Source organism: Austrofundulus limnaeus, unplaced genomic scaffold (assembly GCF_001266775.1).
Source record: "Austrofundulus limnaeus strain Quisiro unplaced genomic scaffold, Austrofundulus_limnaeus-1.0 Scaffold147, whole genome shotgun sequence".
Classification (NCBI taxonomy): domain Eukaryota; kingdom Metazoa; phylum Chordata; class Actinopteri; order Cyprinodontiformes; family Rivulidae; genus Austrofundulus; species Austrofundulus limnaeus.
In genome coordinates this window covers 881,517-901,034 of record NW_013952549.1, presented here as the reverse complement: position 1 = coordinate 901,034, position 19,518 = coordinate 881,517, and the positions used below count along the sequence as shown (strand labels likewise).

The following is a 19,518-nucleotide window of genomic DNA, read 5'->3' as shown; positions in this document are numbered from 1 at the left end:
TAGTGGAGCTCAGCAGACAGTTTAAGTTTCACTTTCAGTTTCACTCGTTCTGCCAAGAGCCTGCAGGAGTCATGGGCGGGGTGTGTGAGTGGGGGGCGGGGGCGCTCTGCCATGAGGAAGCTCGGCTTAAAGACACGTCCCAGAGGTGTTTCTGGTCCCCACCTGCTGTTTTGCTCCTTGGCATGGCTGCCTAAAAACGCTGCAGGATTTCTCAAACATGCATGCATGAATGAATGAATGAATGAATGAATGAATGAATGAATGAATGAATGAACGGGCATGTTTTTTTATGATTATAACAGTATAACATGATATAAAACTCAAAAAAGTTGATTTTACATGATATTGCCACTTTAAGTTTTTAGCTTTTAGCTAATGTTTTGATAATTTTTGCTTTTATTTACTGTTGTGCTACTTTTTAGCTTTTAGATAGCATTTTATCTTTAACATCACAGTTTCAGCTTCTTTTGCTGTTTTCAGCAAAGTCATTCAGCACCCAGCAGTCATGCTGCATTTTTTTGCAGAAAACACAATTTCTCTAGTTATGTTGATGTAAACAAAATCCGTACATGATCAGAATACGATGCTTCTATTTTGTGTTTCTAAAAACAGAAGTTTTGTTATTCAGCTGAAAGCCTGTTTTTCACCTTGTCAGGTAGCACCGCTTTGTGAGAAACAGCCTGTGTTGTATGACATGAGCCTTTTTTAACCTACATATATCCATTCATAGAGTCCTCAAAAAAGCAATAAATAAATAAAATAAACATTGTGTCTGTGACTAAACAAAAGTACCAAAGCAATGTGCTTACACTGGCATTTATTCCATGACCTGCTGCACTGTTGTTCCACCTTTTCCCAGCTTGTTTCCATGTTAGTTCTTCCTCATGTTGCTGGAGCTTTTTCAAAGAAATACTGAGATTATATAAATATGCCAATTACAGACTGATAGAACGACAGCGTTTTATGTTAGCGATCATTATCATCTTGTTTTCCTCCATCAGTCTCATCCTCTCAGTGAACTTCAGTTTCTCTGCTCTGTAGCCCCCAGATCTCTTATATTCTTGGCATTCTCATATTCCCRCTCTTTATCTCTCCGTTTTCCCAGGAGTTCCGATTAGCCTCCACACTTGCTCTATCTTTAGGCACTCCACTGGGATTTCAATTAATTTATGAATAAAAGTGCAATATCATCACAATATTCTGCACCTGTTTAATGAACTTCTTCCTTAATGAGGAATGACTTGACATGTAGCCACGCAGAGCTGGAGTTTTTAGTTTAGTGGACAGTCTGGGAACTTTTTGCAACTTGTGTCAATATCAACCCCAGGGTCTGACTTTATGCCTTATATTACGTGATTTTCGWGAACAACTACCTAGAAGTTATGCACTCTGCTCCATCATGTCACGTGAACTCATGCATTATTCCTCCTCCTCGTGTCTCTTGATCCATCTCCCTTCCTCTGTCTCACTCATGCTCCACTTTACCAGTTGTTTTTCCTGTTCTTTTCATGGTCATTTTGATGAAAAAGTAGCTTGCATTTATATTTGCATGCAAAAATGGAAGACTCCAGAGAGCTGTTCTTAATCTGGGGTATATGTTCATTAGGTGAAATGGATTGAATTCTCTGCTAAAACAAAGCTCTTAGCTGTTTTCTCTTCAAAAGAAATCATTTTGAGTGTTATTTTTTTATTTTCATAGGTGTGGGTTACTGAGTCTGTAACTGTTGCATTGTGCTAATACKTCCCTGTTCAGTGTGCGTTCTGACCTTCAGCTTAATGAGTTTATTTCCTTTGATCGGTGTTTTCTCATTATTATAACATATTCTGACAATAWATGTAAAGAATTCTGCCTTATATTTATTTGTCTTTTCGTGTCCCTTCCTCTCTCTTTATCTCAGTGCCAGCAGTACCGGGAGCAGGCTTCAGTGCTGGAGAACCAGCCAGCAGGGACTTTTGTGTTGCAAGTGCATGCAGTGGATGCAGATGAGGGAGCAAATGGAAAAGTCAAATATGGCCTAATGCACAGAGACAGCGCCATGCCCGCCTTCAGAATCCATCCAGATTCAGGTAGAGAAGTCATGGACTGTTGGGGGCTAAATAAAACTCAATTATACATAAAACACAGGGTACTCTGTAGATAAACTGGGCTGTATATTAATCGTAGCTGACATTTCTGGTAAGTATTTTAATAGAAAATGTTACACAAAAAAATAGATWTAAGATAAATAATTCACAGCGTTCAAATTAAACTAATAATTCACAAGGATCAAAAAGAAAAAAATAAGTAGGTCCTCTGGACGGGTTCTTCTTTAGTGAAACGTTTCGTCTCTCCTCCAAGAGACTTCTTCAGTCTGAGTTTCAGGTGAACTCAGCCTTATAAGCACCGCCTCCACATGGACAAACAGGTTAGTCATATGCAAAAGAGGACCATCGCCTAACAATAGGCTTGATTAGTTCTCTTGTTCATAGAGGGTCATGTGTCCCATCACCTGACCTGTGTCATGGTTATGTGTATGTGGTGAATGCAAGCGGGGGTTCAATGTCCCCATGATGGGGCACATGACCCACTATGAACAATAGAACTAATCAAGCCTATTGTTAGGCGATGGCCCTCTTTTGCATGTGACTAACCTGTTTGTCCATGTGGAGGCAGTGCTTATAAGGCTGAGTTCACCTGAAAYTCATCAGACTGAAGAAGTCTCTTGGAGGAGAGACGAAACGTTTCACTAAAGAAGAACCCATCCAGAGGACCTACTTATTATTTTCTTTTTGATTTGTTCTACCTGGATTACTGAGATGCATCAGGACAATTCACAAGGATATGAGCCAAAAACTTTAAACTTTCTAGCAATTCATTAAAACCAGACAGCTTGGTTTGTCTCTTCAGTAAAAGAAAATGATTGTAAATAAATCAGGGAAAGTCAAAGAGAGAAGCTGTTTTGAAATCGTAATACATTATTCTGTCACTCATTTTCGTTCAAGCTCTATCTTCTTCATCTCAGYATTTAATAACAAAGTCGCCGCACTTCAAAGGAATGCACAAATTACTCTGAATAAATTTATAATTGTTTGCTTGTCTTTATTTATGGATTGATGGATGGCTGGACTTAGTCGGGAGAAGTGGAAAAAAACTGCTGAATGGATGAGTGAATTCATGAGTGACCGTGTGTGTCTGTTGGGCGTGGGCCTTGATGATGCCTCTGACTTCTTACAGGAGTGATCGTGACAGCCAGGCGCTTCGACAGGGAGCGGCAGAGAGAGTATTCAATTACAGTAACGGCCACTGATTGGGCTGAGGAGCCGCTCATCGGCATCTGTCAGCTCGCTGTCCAGATATTGGATCAGAATGATAACAGCCCCAAGTTTGAGAATTTGCGCTACGAGTGTAAGTACAGTGTGCATATTTATGTGAGAGGCAAAATAAACTCAAGATGTAAACAGACAGAATGCAGAGGTGTTCCAGCTTAATTGATTTGATTTAGTAGATTAATTTAAAGAGTTTTTTTTTACTAAAATAAGATTTTACTTTTCTAGAAGATATTTACTTGCTWTAGAGTTTGAAAAAGTATTATTTTTTGCACATCATTCATTACTAAAGCATCTGTGTTTGCATCCTGTGAAACAGCAGCTAAAATGATTTTTTTAAACCCCCAAGCATCCTCACTAGGCCAACTTGGTTGGTCAATTGAGCAACCGGTTGGGTATAAATTGTGGAACACATCAAAGGTGTTTCAGGCAACMCAGGAGCTCTGTTGACTTCAACTTCACATCAGCCAATTTAGATCCCACCCTACACCTATGCCTTTATTTATTTAACGTTTACTCTAGGCCTTATAAAACATATATATGTACTTGTCGAACATCAGAGTGCACATAAACTGACTTTGTCTTTGCTGAAACCWAAAATTGCAAATGTAACCAAGATTATTAGTGGTTCTGTCACAATGACCCAGAGAAAAACTACTCGGAGCCCGAATGTCTACCATTGTTACGATAACATGTTCRTCTGTGGAGAGAATGTCTGTTTGTTATATAATTTTGAGTTCTGCCTTTGCCTTAGAGATAACCAGAGAAATATAAGGATGTTACTCTGAAAGAGATCCAGACTGTGCAAGCTGTGTTGTACCGTAATTATGATTAGAAAAGTTCCTCTTCAGCTGCCAATGCTTGCGTCTTCTTTTGTTAATATGAATTAAATAACTCMTCCTCTGTAGACTTCCTGAGAGAAGACACCTTGGTCGGTACCAGTTTCCTCCGTGTGGCGGCTCACGATGACGACTTCGGCACTAATGCTGCCATTGCTTACTCCATGTCGCTGGAGCAGCCCGAGTACCTTCGGGTCAACCCTGTCACTGGATGGGTCTATGTTAACCAACCCATATCTCAGGTTGGTTGCAGTTAATATCAGGCTCTTTGTTAGCCAGCACAAACACACACACACACACCCACACAMACCAACACACTCTCTCCCGCAGYATCAGACAGTAGCCTGTGGGTCTGTGTCAACAAAGTTAATGAACAAGCCACATCAAAGTGCCTCCGTCTGCAACTCCCAATCTGCTGTTTGTCTGCTCCCAGAGGTGCTGCATGTGGGAACTACCACAAAGACAAAAGATGGAAGAAAACAGATTTGAGCTAAACAAATGATTTATGGCACATTTCAACCATCTGAAAATCCTCTGGTTATGTTTGATTGCTGCGATGCAATTCTCAGTTTAAAAAAGGCTATAATTTAAAAACACATAATGATCCTAGCTGTAGTAGATGGCTATTACAATACATGACTCACATTTTAAAAAGCCAGTTATTATACTCAGCAGCCTTTACCCACTGTGATTACTCTTGTTTTTGATGTATTGTATTTAATTATTATCACCTGCAGCCAAAGGCAAGAAGGCCACAATGTTTTTGTCCCTCTCTGTGTGTGCATATGTGGGTTTTCATTTGTCTGTAGTGTTAGCAAAATAATTCATGTACTACTGCTGTAGCTACTTGTGTCTTATTGTTATAGCAAAACATCTCCTTAACAGCTGGATGAGTTTAATTGAATTCCTAGAAAGTCATCATTGGACATACGTACATCTAAAACTGAATAACTTTGGAGTCACTCCAATTCAAAATGGCTGCCACAGTCAACTGAAGAGACACAAAATGTCTCTAAGTTAGCCACTTTTAGTAATGTTGAGCGACAATTAGGTGTGGCAGTTGCTGATTCGCCACAAACACACACAATAAGACAAGGCTGTCAAACTCATTTTCACTAAGGACCAGTTGTAATTAACGCCACATTTCTCATCTCATTGCTACGGCTGAGAACTGCTAACAAACAATTACTGAGCTCTATGTGGTATTTCCTGCATAGAAGCAGCGTTTTAACATGTCCTCTTATAAACACTGGAAAATACTGTGTGTACGACTGACTAAAAATAAAATAAATAAAACAGAAATATTATTAAAGGTAAAAGTTTTACTCACTGTTGCATATTTATTTATTTATTTATTTATTTATTTATTTTGTTGGGAGTTTAATGCTTTTGATTTTCTTTTTACCATTATTTAACACCATCTGCTGTTTTGTAACGAAAACTGAAAGCATTTCTTCAGTTTTATTTTGAAAACTTCAGGATTAAAAGTAGCTGTAAAGACTGGGAGGCCGCCCTTCCCTTCCTCTTGTTTGTCCACTAACTCGTGAACACGACTCTGTCGGGGTCAGTGATGCAACGCATTCTGTTTACATTTTTTATTAGTATATTGTTGACTTTTTATGGCCTTATCACCACTCTTCTTGTTTTTTATTTATTTATTTATTTATTTTTGTTCTGCAGGTATTCAAAAAAAAAAAGCATTGTTCTTTGGGTAGACACTTACTTTAGGAGTGTAGGGTTGTTTATTATTTATAGTACTTTTCTGCACAATGGTATCGGAAGTCCACGGCAAAATTGACTATATAAATTCACCACGAACTTCATGCAAAATTGAAAGTGTTAAGCCCAAAAAGCTCGCCAACCAGTGCTGCTGCATATTTTAAGACTATTTCAGAAGCTGTTTGAATCATCCCACATTCTTTGTGCCTTTACTAAAATTAATAAATCACTTTATTAAATGTTAAATGTTGGCTCTCATCTGAGGCACTGCTCTGTTTTGATTAGTTTCATCAGTTCCCAGCCTATATGTTGTAGTCCCATGGAGGGGGAGAAAGCCCACTGAACAAAGGCAGGTATTTTTATGTCCTACTGTAAGACAGTGCAGCCAGAGCGGGACTCATGAAGTGTCAGAATATTGTACAGTAGCTACAGCCCCACAGCAAATTAAGTGGAAAAGAATGGAAAAGGGCTTGGCGTGACTGTATCCAGAGTYCTTCATGAATATGTTCTGGGTGAGATAAAAAACTATTACTGCAAATTTAATTTTAAACCTTTGTTGGATGGTTCTGCAAAGTCGGGCAGACACTCATTTAGTTCTGAAGGAAGCAGCTCCTGGGTCCACATTGGACAACCCAGATTGGAATCTTTGTTCTCTGGTTTTAAGTTTTACGAGCGTTGTTCACAAATACTAATTGAATGGTCCCAGAAATAGTAAATGTGAGTTTGAAGTTAAAKGACATTCCTTTAAGCACAATAATTTTGAATTTGCATTGAAAGTATAATGCGTGTAAGAATTAAATGTGACAGTTGATATTATTTAGATGATTTTTCATTATCAGRGTGAGATAACTACAGTATGTCTTAGTGGACACAATGAAATGAAAGATTGTGTTTGTAGGAAAAAAAAACTCCCTTCCATTTCCTCTCCTAGTTTGAATAAAATGATGTTTCTGTCTCATTTGAATATGCTCTCTCMAATACTCAAATGACCTCTTCTTTTCCCTGCAAAGTTTACTTCTAGAAAACACAGTTCAAGTCAAATTTGACTTTATTTYCACTAATTGATTCAATTTCACCACAGTTACAAAAGCAGACGTATTTCTGCAAGTACGGTAAATTAAAATATTTTGTAAGGCTCGTGCACGCTGCTACTTTTGCTGTTTTTGCCCTGAGAATTTCATTTTACTCAGTAGAGATTGTGAAGGTGCATGAGTTAACTGAAAATAATTTTGTCAGATTTATCAGGTACACTCAAATATTTAAAACAAGTTTATTTGTTTCTTAAGATCCCCATTAGCTGCAGTAAAACTACAGCTTTTCTTACTGGGGTCCAACAGAACCTACAATAAAAATAAAATTAACAAAAAAGAAAACAGAAAATAAACATTTCTTTTAGGCAAAACAAAACATTGTTTTCAATTATTATTTTCTAACAACACATTATATACAAATACTATATACACATACTCATCATATGTGCATTACCACACAACTTACACCAACACTATACACATTATTATATCATACAATATATCACTATACCAATATGTTTAATACATTCATATATTCATGCATTCACATATCAGCATATAAATACACATATACTTCAAAAAATTCACTTTTTATACAAATGTAGTTTTATCAGTATTTTAAATTTATTTATGTTAGTGGTGTGTTTAATATGTTAAGGCAATGAATTCAATTCAATCATACCTCTGTGCRTTTGAWGGCATTAGTTTCCTACAACTGCAAACCGTGTTGTATAATTATGACTCTCTATACTAAATTAGAGATTTTTATATAAATTAAAAGGTGATTTTAAAACAAGTCAAAAAGTTCTTGCAGCCCACGTTCAGTAGTCAACTTTTTTTATTTGAATTTTAATTTAWATTTTAATTGTAGTCAAATGGAATGATCTGACTCATTGAATCTGAAGTTTGCCCGTAACAAACTCCAGGAAGTTACGACTAAGTTACGAGTAATGCAAAAAAATAAAATAAAATAAAATAAATAAAAATTTTAAAAAAATTATAAAAGTTTTAATATTTCAAGAGTAAGATTTGTGTGGGAGATTTTCAGCAAAGTAATTGGTGCCACTTGAGAGTGTTAGAAGTGGTAAAAAAATTAAAAAAAATACAAAAACAAAGGCTCAGACTTTCAAAGTAAGCAGTAGGTTTGCCAGAGAACCAATGCTCAGTTTAAAACATGTTTCTCTGTGTGAAATGGCAAAGAAAGTGACCTGAAACAATTTTGCACTGTTAATGAACTTGAGCAGAACAACAGGAAGGTTTTTTGGGGCATGAGATCATCTGATTGGACAGAGTCTTGCACCAAATATTAAATTAAGAACTAGAGAAGTTCTTTTGAAAGTTGCAACATTATAATGTGTTTTATAATAGATTTTTTTCACCAGTTCATTAAGTAACATTGATATGTGTTTCTTCTGCTTTTGTTCGCAGAGGACCTATATCACACGAGACATTACAGCAACGGATGGAGGAAATCGCAGCACTTCTGTGGAGCTGGCAGTCACCATCACTAATGTGAAAAACCAGCCCCCACAGTGGGAAAAACAAAGTTACAACGTCGTCATACCTGAGAACACTGCCAGGGACACACCCATAGTGGTACGAGTGCTTGCCACCTCCCTTGTTGCTAAACCGTTTTTGTCAGAAACCACGCTGTTGTGTCTGATTTCCCTACTATTTGGAGTTGCTGTAATAGAATCAGTGGTTGTTTGCTCGCTGCCAAGATAAGTGCAGAGTATGAGTGTTATTTATGCCCGGTGTTCTCCCAGTGTTCAAAACACACTTTGAACATTTGTCAGTGCGGGGAGGAAAAGAAAGTGTAAACGTGTTACAATTTGATGCTGTCGGAGAAAACTGATGAAGAAACTCATGTGCAAAGCAAGTTTCACAACTCCGGGCAAATTAACTTTATTAGAAAGGTCTTTGATGTGAAAAGGAAAAGAGTCATAAATCTGAGGGAAGTTAAAAAGGGTCTTGTCAAAATGAGTTGCTTTGAGACAAGAGGTTATTTTAGGACTCAAAAACTGAGCTATTTTTCCTTTTAGACATTCACGCTGCAGGTTTTAATTCACAACTCCAAATTTTGCACAGATACACAAATGAAAGTGACCTGGGTCAGATTTTAAAAAATCAGATTTGTCACTTTTGCCTGCAGGGTGAATAACATTGGTTAATCGGGGAATAAATAAGTGATTAAAATGTGACVCGTCTTTTTTTTTTTCAAATTTCAAACTATAAATAAAATCAAATCCAGTTCTTGTAGCTCACCTGTTAAAGCATAATTCATATCCTTAAGATATTTGCTAAACTATTTATTTTCTTTCCTCACATGATTTCTAAGATATCTTAATTCATATCAGATGATTTTGGAGTTTACTGCTTTTTCGACTCAACTAAAACATTAGAAAACAGCTAAAAACAGGCTTTGTCCAAAGTTTGTAAAAAAAAAAAAGCCTAGCAGCAGTCCTGAAGCTCCCTAATTAACAAATTGTATCTCATTTGTTTTGCCAGATTAACTCTGTTACCAGCTTTTATGCTAAGCTAAGCTAATCGCCTCCGAGCTCTCGCTCACACAGAGATGAGAGCGCTGTCATTTGACTCTCGGCAAGAAAGCGAAAAAGCACATTTACCAAAAAAAATGTAATACTATTCCTTTAAGGGCAGAATAAATAACAGTTTTTAGCAGCTCAAAGCAGTTGAATGTGAAACTATAGCCGAGTAACAATTAACATGGCTGGAATAGGACTCAAAGCAGCCATCAGCTAGTCTGCCTCTAAAAAAATAGAATAAAATAAAATAAAAGTACAACCACTCACCTCAAGGTTTCTCAGTAACATTTTATTATTTGTTTCTTTTATGCACAGAAATTTAAATAATACTTTCAAAGACATATAAATCATACATTTTACACAAGCTTGTGCCATAACTTCTATTAAATCAATGTGTTTTAGCTTTTTTATATATATAATTACAAGCCAAGTTTCAGAGGCAAATATAAATGACACATATCAAAGATTCATTTCAACCAAAAAGGCACCTTGAAGAATCATTGTTGTTTATGTAAAGACTAAAATATTAATTGTACATATATTTTTAACAAACTCAATAAATGATAAATGATCCATCATTCATGGGTTCTAGCTAATGACTACTTTTCTGTAGGCCAGTATTTGTGTCCTCCACTGTCTTATTTTGAAAAGACTTCCTGTTTTTCCCCTATCTGGAAGTTATTGCTTCAAAGTCAGTCAACTCCATTTTTTAATAACCACTTCAGGTGCTCTTATTTATGCCCGTAGATTTATTTAATTGGTTTATTTATTCATATTTTTTGTTCTTTTTTATATTTAGCTCTTTTAAAATATGGTTCAATGTTTTTGACAAATTCTATACAGTACAAGTGTYGAAGTTTCTACGACTAATGCTTTGAAATTACCAAGCAACCACAAGGGTATTTAATGGACAGGCATAAAATTGCTATTGATTTTCTCCRTAAGCAAGAAAATAACCATGGTTTCCAAACTCATTCCTTAAATCGAGAACATGATGCGGTTTCACTCTGATCGAGACCATCARCATCAGGGTTTAAACTTTAACTTTTTAAACGTTCACATAATTGATCTCTTTGTCTTGTCCAGACAATCAAGGCAACCTCTCAGCTGGGTGACCCAAGAGTGACCTACAACCTTGAGGATGGGATGGTTCCTGAAACCAACATGCCAGTTCGTTTCTACCTCTCCCCGAACCGTGAAGACGGCTCTGCGTCCATCCTGGTGTCAGAGCCGCTGGATTACGAGACCACTTCTTTTTTCTCACTCCAGGTCCGGGCCCAGAATGTGGCTGCAGTGCCTCTTGCTGCATTCACAAGAGTATATGTTAATATTACAGGTATATTTTGTAATTCTTTGTTTACAGATATGTAACTCAAACTGATGAACATCCTTCTAATATTAGAAGGTACTATAATAGTTAAAAGCRTACACCTATGTTTGATCTTGTATAATTACTTTACTGGGAAGAAATGTCAAAATGTCATGATTRATTGTTTTAGAAAGTTAAGGCATCAGATACATATTTATACTTAGATTTTTGTTTATWCCTGTCATTTTGTTTTGGTACTGAATCTCAAGCTCAAAAACAAATCTATTTCTCTTTGTTTTGACAATCGCATCAGTCTTCTTGAAAGCATCCCTTGATAAACTAATTATTTTTTAGCTGTTTGCAATGTATAATCTGTTTCTGCACTGTGGGTTTTTTATTTCCTTAAAAAATAAATCCAACTTTTTAAATTTCCATTGTTACAGAGGCTAATATTCTGAATGAGTGATTATCTTTAGGACATTAACTTTGCTATTTTTGTAATTCAATCTTTCTTTTGTTTCGAGATGTCAATGACAACGTGCCATTTTTCACATCCTCAATTTACGAGGCTTCCGTAACAGAAGGGGCCCAGATTGGGACTTCAGTACTCCAAGTGTCTGCCCATGACAAAGACCTGGGACTTAATGGAGAGGTTTGTGTTGATCTGTTTGTGTTCATGTTGTAGAAGAAGAAAGAGATAAAAGGAAGTGACAAGGTTTTAGAAAAAAAAATCCTTTCAACTAAATCTTCATTGTGCAGTTTTCTTGKTAAACCATCCGTGCCACACCAGAAGGAGCGTTATGTAACACAACACCACACCACATCACAACACAATCCCTCCGGTGGGGGAGTTTTTGTTCCACTGTTGTCAAAGAATTGTCGAGGTAGTCTTGAAAGTTGCTGCTATAAGCTTTCTGAATGATTGGGACAATATTGGTGGAACAGACGGTATTGATTTGGTTTAATGAAGAAGCACACACCTCACATTTTCACATTCAGTTCCTTTAATTTCTGGTGTTTTTGCTGCTTGAAGGTGTGTCGTAGCTTCATTTTAAATTTACCTTTGCTCCCCAGATCACTTACTCTCTGCTTAGCGACAGCAGTGGTGACCACAATTTCTTTCGTATCGACCCAAAAGATGGGATCATCTTCACAGAGGCTGTGTTTGACCGGGAGGCCCGCAGCTCCTACCTGCTGGAAGTTCAGTCAGAAGACGGCCAAGAATCAGCACGACCTGGAAAAAACAAACAGCCCAACACTGGTTAGAAACTGGATGGATGGATGGATGGATGGATGGATGGATGGATGGAAGCTAGGCAGATGGATGGATGGATGGATGGATGGATGGATGGATGGATGGAAGCTAGGCAGATGGATGGATGGAAGCTAGGCAGATGGATAAATGGATGGATGGAAGCTAGGCAGATGGATAAATGGATGGATGGAAGCTAGGCAGATGGATAAATGGATGGATGGAAGCTAGGCAGATGGGTGGATGGAGAATGGATGGATGGATGGATGGATAGATGGATGGATAGACGGATGGATGGATGGATGGATGGAAGCTAGGCTGATGGGTGGATGGATGGATAGATGGGTGGATGGATGAAAGCTAGGCTGATGGATGGATGGATGGATGGATGAACACTAGGCTGATGGATGGTTGGATGGATGGATGGACGCTAGGCTGATGGAGGGATAGATGGATGGATGGAAGCTAGGCAGATGGATGGATGGATGGATGGGTGGATGGATGGACGCAAGGCTGATGGATGGATGGATGGATGGATGGATGGATGATGGATGAATGGATGGATGGATGAAAGCTAGGCTGATGGGTGGATGGATGGATGGATGGATGGATGGATGGATGGATGGATGGATGGATGGATGGATGGATGGATGGATGGATGGAATCTAGGCTGATGGATGGATGGATGGATGGATGGATGGATGGATGGTCAGATTTCTTGTGTCCTACAATAGATAGAGCTCATATTTAATGTGGTTTAGCTGAGAATCATACACTACACATACTTTAACTTTTCACAAGGCCTTTAATTTGACTTGGTGTAAAGATTCTTTTTCAATTTTTTTCTTTTTTATGTGACATAAATGTTTGAAGAAATCAGTGGATTTTTTAATAACATTAGTGTGCTCCAAGTGATGTTTTGGTACATGAGAAGTCACAACTCTTCCTGAGACRCTTGATGCATTTAGACGTGCCACCAGGCATTGTCCTGATAAATGTTTTGAACATGCTCTCCTTCCCTGTAACAGAAACCTAATAGAAGTTCTTATTTTCTGGACAAACACGTTCAATTGAAATATTTTAAAACCAAAAAAGTAGACTTTCAGCAAATTTCTTTTGAAGAAAAATCTCACCAAAAGCTATTTTTGAACACAGTGTGAGGGAAAAAACTCACAGATGCTGAACAGATGTTTTAGCTTGGCAAAAGACCGTTTTATTTTTGAAAGTTTTGTCTGGAGTTTCTGGAGTGTGTATGTGTGATACATTCCTGATTTGCATAAAGTGTGGAAATGTTAAGCAGTCAGTTCGAAATCTCATCGCTTAAAGTTCATTGCAGCACCACYAGAGTGCATGTCCTTTTAAATAGTCCGATAATTTGTCAGAGTCAGGCAACTTTGTGGCAATTCATTTGTATTTTACTAGTCCAAACATTCACTTCCAACATACTTCATTATGACTAATCAACCAACAAAAAGAAACAAAGACAGACAGATAACTAAATAAAAAGATTCTCAGTGATTAAAATTCAGGAGATCCTTATCTGCTTTATTCAAATGAGTTAGCAGAATCACTTTCAGCTGACCTCTGCTTTGGTGTAATGTTCATTCATATCAAACAACTTCATTGCCAAAAGTCCCTACGGAGGGAAATGCTAAAATACTATAACTCTGGACTGTGAGGAGTGCTGCCTCTGTGCCTTGAGTTTTAAATAGATTGCATTACATTCACACCTTGGGATTGGCTTTGAAAAAGGGAATCCTAATTCGATTTATYCCACTGCTATGACCAAACAGACTAACACTTTTACACGTGGAAACAGCTCAGAGGGTTGTTGGCATTCTCCGAATTTCATGTTGCAGTCCCCATTTTGTACCAGCTTTAATTTCTACTGATCAATATTTAACCTGTTCAGACTCTGTTTGTTTACAGTACTGCGRATGACATTTTGGCAGTCAAAAAGAAAAATCCCGGTCTGTGTGTRGCGTGATGTAATATGACATTTGTATTCAGAAGTAGGTCTTTTGGCTGTATTTGGGAAGCTGGTATTAGGTGTAGCAGGTGATGTTTTGGAGCAGTAAAGCCTTCTCTCCAGGGTTGCCAGGGCTGCTTAGCATTTACAATGAGTCTTAGCTGTGTATACATATCTTCCACATCCAGAAGGGCTCATCTGCACTGCAAACATTACCTGTCTCTCTCTGTCACCCTTGGGAAACAACAAAAGGAGGAGAGAAATGAAGAAAAAAAYCAAGTTAAGAAAAAAAAAGGGCCACATTCTACCATCATCATCTCTTACTGCCTCGGCTCCAAATTAACRTGTCACCAATGTGCTCTCGGAGTAGATAATTTACTCTTTCTAACTAAAGAAATAAAAGTTGTAMTGAAGAGGGCCCAGATAAGACACAAACACTTGTCATCCTATGAATTTTTAATCTTCCCAGCGGAAAGGTTCTGTATCTTTTCACTGCAGAAATATATGCAGCCGAAGAGGTTTATTTAGCTCTAATTTTGTTTATTTGTCACCCCTGACAAGACAGTTGTTTATATTAAAATGTCGTTACATATAACTTAGCATAATGACAAACCTAATTGTGTTAAGTTAAATGTCTGTTTCCATTTTAGCAGAAGTTAATTGTGGTGAAGTGAATAGCAGGCGTACAGATACAGTATTCCTGTGTGTTAATGAGCAAATTCTGTATGATCTGCTATTCTGTCATTCTTGCAGACACAGCATATGTGAGGGTTTTCATCAGCGACGTCAACGACAACAAGCCTGTCTTTGCTCAGCGACTGTATGAAGTCCATGTCGATGAGAATGCAGATGTGGGCTTGGCCATTGTTACCGTTAGTGCTAATGATGAGGATGAAGGTAAGCTCGATGAAGCCAGACTGATGGTTTTCCAGCAAAACTTTACTGATGTGGTTCCCTAGAACAAAAAGACGACGTTGCCAACATGAAAGTCGTTGTGAAGTTTTAGAAAGATTTGCAGATATATTTTATATTTAGCGACTCTCTTTGTTTTTGTTTTTTTWATTGAAATAAGCTAATTCTGGCTGTGTTTCAGTGAGTTGACTGCCAAAGAGAAAACACTTTTGCAGGATGGGTCTTCATTTTGTAGCAGTGTGCAAAAAGCCACCYTGGGGCAAGACTTTTCCAATCTGGCCTGTGCTCTGAGAAAACCATGTTGCTGAAATCAAGCGGTGTACTAGATTTAGTGGTCGTTTAAGTGCTTGGTAATGCACTGCAGCACATATGTTCCAAAAAGAGTGACATGCTCCCACACAGTAGGTGGGTGGGATTTAAGCAATAAAGCAKTTGCTCATCCTCCAGACTGCAGCCTAAGATCCTTTCATCGGGAATGTTTGGGTCCGTTAATCAAGCGTTTATGGAGAGCGGGGGTGCAGCTTAGGCTTGGGCCATGGCACTAATGATAAATAGCTGTGGAAGAACACCAGCCCCCAACATTAGAGTTACAATACTGTTTGCTCTTGTGCCAAAAAAGAGAGCCATGCTCAATCTGTCTTGTTGAGAAACTCCACCCAAGGTCTGACTGCTGTAAACATGCCAGCGCCCTGTGGGACACTGGGAGCACTTTGCCGTTAAGGGCTGTGTTAATACTACAGATTAGTGTATTAACATGGGATTGTAGCTACTTTAACCCAACAGGATGATTGAATGCATAGACTATGCATTCCAGAAGATTATCTGATCCATTCCAATRTTATAACATCAGATTGGATGGTCTCCATAGAGTCACAGCAGACAAGTTMACATCTTCCTTTTTAACTAACCTACATCCCCCAACCTCACCCAAGCCTCAACATAATTCCCTACAGGGCACTATCAGTGCATTATGCTGCCTTCCACTCATTACTTTTTCAGCACTCTTTCTTTAATTAGTATCTGATTAAAGCTGAGGAGACAAAGTTTCAATTTAATGAAGTAATCAAAACAAGAAAGAGTTAYGTGGAAATCTACTACTTCTCAAGTCCTGGAGGAAATGAGGTGTAATACCCGAGTGGTTGTACCCTTCTGTGTTTGCAGGAGTGCTACAACRTACAGATTAGAAAAGGTAAAACACTTTTTAGCACACTGACCGAGAGAAAATTAATAATGTAAAAAATGTAAACAGCAACTTACTRCAGATGTAAGTGTTTTCTGAATGTTTTGTTACAAGCATTTCAAATTATGCGCTTTCAATTGTTTCCACAGGTGCCAATGCCAAGCTGCGTTACCAGATAACGTCTGGCAACAAAGGCGGCGCTTTTGACATTGAACCGGAAGTGGGAACAATCTTTATTGCACAGTCGCTGGACTATGAGAAGCAAAAAAGGTACAAGCTCCTGGTTCTAGCYTCCGACGGCAAGTGGGAGGACTACGCTGCTGTTGTTGTCAACGTTGTTAATAAGAATGACGAGGCACCTGTGTTCTCCCTGAGCGAGTACTACGGATCAGTCACAGAGGAGCTTGATGGATCACCTGTGTTTGTGTTACAGGTGAGAGGCCGAGAGGCTTTGCGCAAAATTGTTTACACTGTGTAGTTTTCCGTAATTAGAATAATCCATATATTTGCAATTATCGTCCCTTTTTCTAATGAGCACCCTTCTAAACTTTGCTCTCAGTGTAGGTTTATGTGGCAGCTGAGTAATTATTACAATTTCCTTTTCTGGCGTGTTATTTCAGTTTATCTGCTGTTGGTGTTTTACCCTAGCTTGACGTATAATTTAATTCGTTTTAAGTTACAGCGGCAGCAAGGAAGAACCTTGTGTGTGTGGGGAGAGACTCTGCATTAAGTCTGCCACATCCACTCTCAGACCAGACGCATGAAAACATGTCTGATCAGAGCTCAGCGCTTTAATTAGGCTGGTCAGAAGAAGTGAAAAAACTTAAATGGGATGTCCAAAGCAACTTGCACATAGGTTGAAAAGAGCGAATAAGCATTATTTGCAGTTTTCTCAGAGTCTGGTCCTTTTCTGTCCAGGTGACGGCCACCGACCCGGACAAAGATGCGGACCAGGGCGCCATACGTTACTCCATCCACGGCCAAGGGGCGGAGACGCATTTCATGATCAACGACATCACGGGGGAGATGTACGCCCAGCGCACCATGGACCGAGAAGACCGCGCCGTTTGGCGATTCGTCGTAATGGCGACGGACGAAGAAGGCGAGGGACTCACTGGCTTTACGGACGTTATTATCAACGTGTGGGACATCAACGACAACGCCCCGACCTTCTTGTGCGCGCCTGATAACTGCCACAGTAACGTGGCCGAGAACTCGCCCCCCGGAACGATTGTTGTGGAAATGACAGCGGTCGATCTCGACGACGCAGCTGTAGGTCAAAACGCCATCCTCACGTACCGGATTACAGAGAATGCGCGCAATTTGAACAGCGCGGAGCTTTTCGCGATCGACTCCAGCACYGGCACCGTATCGGTGTCGGCGGAAGGTTTGGACCGGGAGCTCGCCGACAGCCACCAGGTGGTGGTAGAAGCCAGGGACGGTGGCGGCATGGTAGGCACGGCCACCGTCACTGTTGTGGTAACGGACATCAACGACCACGTACCGAAATTTAAAGAGGACTGGTGCAGCGCTCGTGTTCCTGAGAGCATGCGCGAGGATGCTCCTCTACTGGAGCTGAGTGCTGTGGATCCTGACGATGGCACGTACGGGCAGCTGGCGTTCAGCGTGGTRGCGGGGGATCCGGAGCAGCGGTTCTACATGGTCAGCAGCAGAATGGAGCAAAAAGGCACTTTGAGGCTGAAGAAGAAGCTGGACTTTGAGCAGCCCGAGGAGCGACGGTTTAACCTCACCGTCATGGTGGAAGACTCTGATTTTTCCAGTGTTATTCACTGTTTGATTCTGGTGGAGGATGAAAACGATAACGCCCCCSTGTTCACCCCGAGCTCTCACCTGCTCCCCCCTGTGCCCGAGGACGTAACTGTAGGAACCAGCATCGTTCAGGTGGAAGCAACGGACGCTGACTCGGGCCTGAACGGGGACCTGTTGTACAGCATCCTTTCTAACTCGGACCCTTTTGGACATTTYACCGTCAGCCGTGCCGGTGTCGTCACCGTCACCAAGCCACTGGATAGGGAGACGGTGGCGGGCTACGAGCTGGTTGTCATGGCGACAGACCGCGGCACACCACCGCTGACTGGCAGCGTCACGGTCCACTTGCCSCTGCTAGACATGAATGATAACAGCCCCGAGCTGGAGGCGGTCTACAGGCCTGTGCTGTGGGAGAACGGCCCCGCACCTCAAGTGGTCTGGCTGAACAGGAGCTCCACTCTGCTCCACGTTGTGGACAGAGACTCTCCAGAGCACGGGCCTCCTTTTGCTCTGTCTCTGCCGTCGGCTTTCTCCGCCGACTTCCACCTGCAGGATCACGGGAACGGCTCTGGCACRCTCACCACCCTGCGCAGGTTCGACAGGGAAAGGCAGAGCGAGTTTCACTTGCCAGTAATAATGATTGACAGCGGCGCTCCGCCGATAACGGCAACAAACACTCTCACCATCACTATTGGCGATCATAATGATAACGCCCATCAGGCAGGAGAGAAAGATGTCTATGTTCATAGCCACAAGGGTGAGTTTGCTTGCTTACCCATTTGTCATTCCTTGCTCCTTTTTTTTGTCACAGAGCTTTGCACTGCAGGCAGAGCTTGACTGAAGAGAAGGAAACTTAGGCTACAGCTGAAGGGAAACGTTATCAGTGCTGTATCTACTCAGTGTAGTTTTAAATTCATAATTTCTCTCTTATGTTTACACTCTGTGCACTGCAAAAAATGTCCACCTAACCAAGTTTTAAAACCTTATATCAGCCAAAAAGTCTTTTTGATCTTGTTTTGAGACTGATTTACTAAACAAGAACTGATTGTGTAAGAATAATAATCTTGTTTTCAGAATGTGTAAGATTATTTGTCTTGTTAGTCTGAAAATTTTACTCAAATTAATTCAAAAATTTCTGCCAATGGAGTAAGAAATTTTTACTTGGTAAGATTCTTGAAATACTTGATTAGACTCATTTTTTATTATTTCAAGAATCTTACCAAGTAAAATTGTGGCAGAAATTTTTGACTTAATTTGTGTCAAATTTTCTTTAAAAAAAAAACTTCACGAGTTCAGAGATTGAAGTCCGTCTGTCAGAGATCCAGAAAAGGAAATCTGTAATTTTTAGCAGGTCAGCTGTGGAATAAAAAGAGCTGCTAAAAGTATAAACAACTGTGTTAAATCATTTTCTTTTATTCAGAAGATACACCGTTGCGCACCGTAACCCCCCCGCCGCGCGATCTGTCGCAGGTGGTCTCAGATGCGGGTTTGAAATAAGCATTTTAAACTGTTTTCAAAATATGTCTGGCACTTTGGAGAAAACCCAGGACTCGCTGGAAGGGTTGTGTATCCCCTCTGGCCTGGGAACATCTCGGAGTCCCCCAGGACGAGCTGGAAAGTGTCGCTGGGGAGAGCGAAGTCTGGATCTCTCTGCTGCTGCCCCCCGACCTGATAGCGGATAAGCC

At 39.8% G+C, this 19,518-nt stretch overlaps 1 protein-coding gene across 1 annotated transcript in view; it reads left to right on the top strand.

The window, feature by feature from the left end:
* Positions 1–19,518, top strand: part of LOC106523195 (neural-cadherin) — a 136,042-nt gene that overhangs the window by 65,969 nt on the left and 50,555 nt on the right. The window contains exons 9-18 of the mRNA XM_014016560.1: positions 1,899–2,067; positions 3,215–3,385; positions 4,215–4,387; positions 8,324–8,491; positions 10,528–10,777; positions 11,275–11,402; positions 11,825–12,011; positions 14,725–14,868; positions 16,213–16,496; positions 16,982–18,590. Of these exons, the coding sequence (XP_013872014.1) occupies positions 1,899–2,067; positions 3,215–3,385; positions 4,215–4,387; positions 8,324–8,491; positions 10,528–10,777; positions 11,275–11,402; positions 11,825–12,011; positions 14,725–14,868; positions 16,213–16,496; positions 16,982–18,590 (3,283 nt within the window). The remainder of the gene's footprint in view (positions 1–1,898; positions 2,068–3,214; positions 3,386–4,214; positions 4,388–8,323; positions 8,492–10,527; positions 10,778–11,274; positions 11,403–11,824; positions 12,012–14,724; positions 14,869–16,212; positions 16,497–16,981; positions 18,591–19,518) is intronic.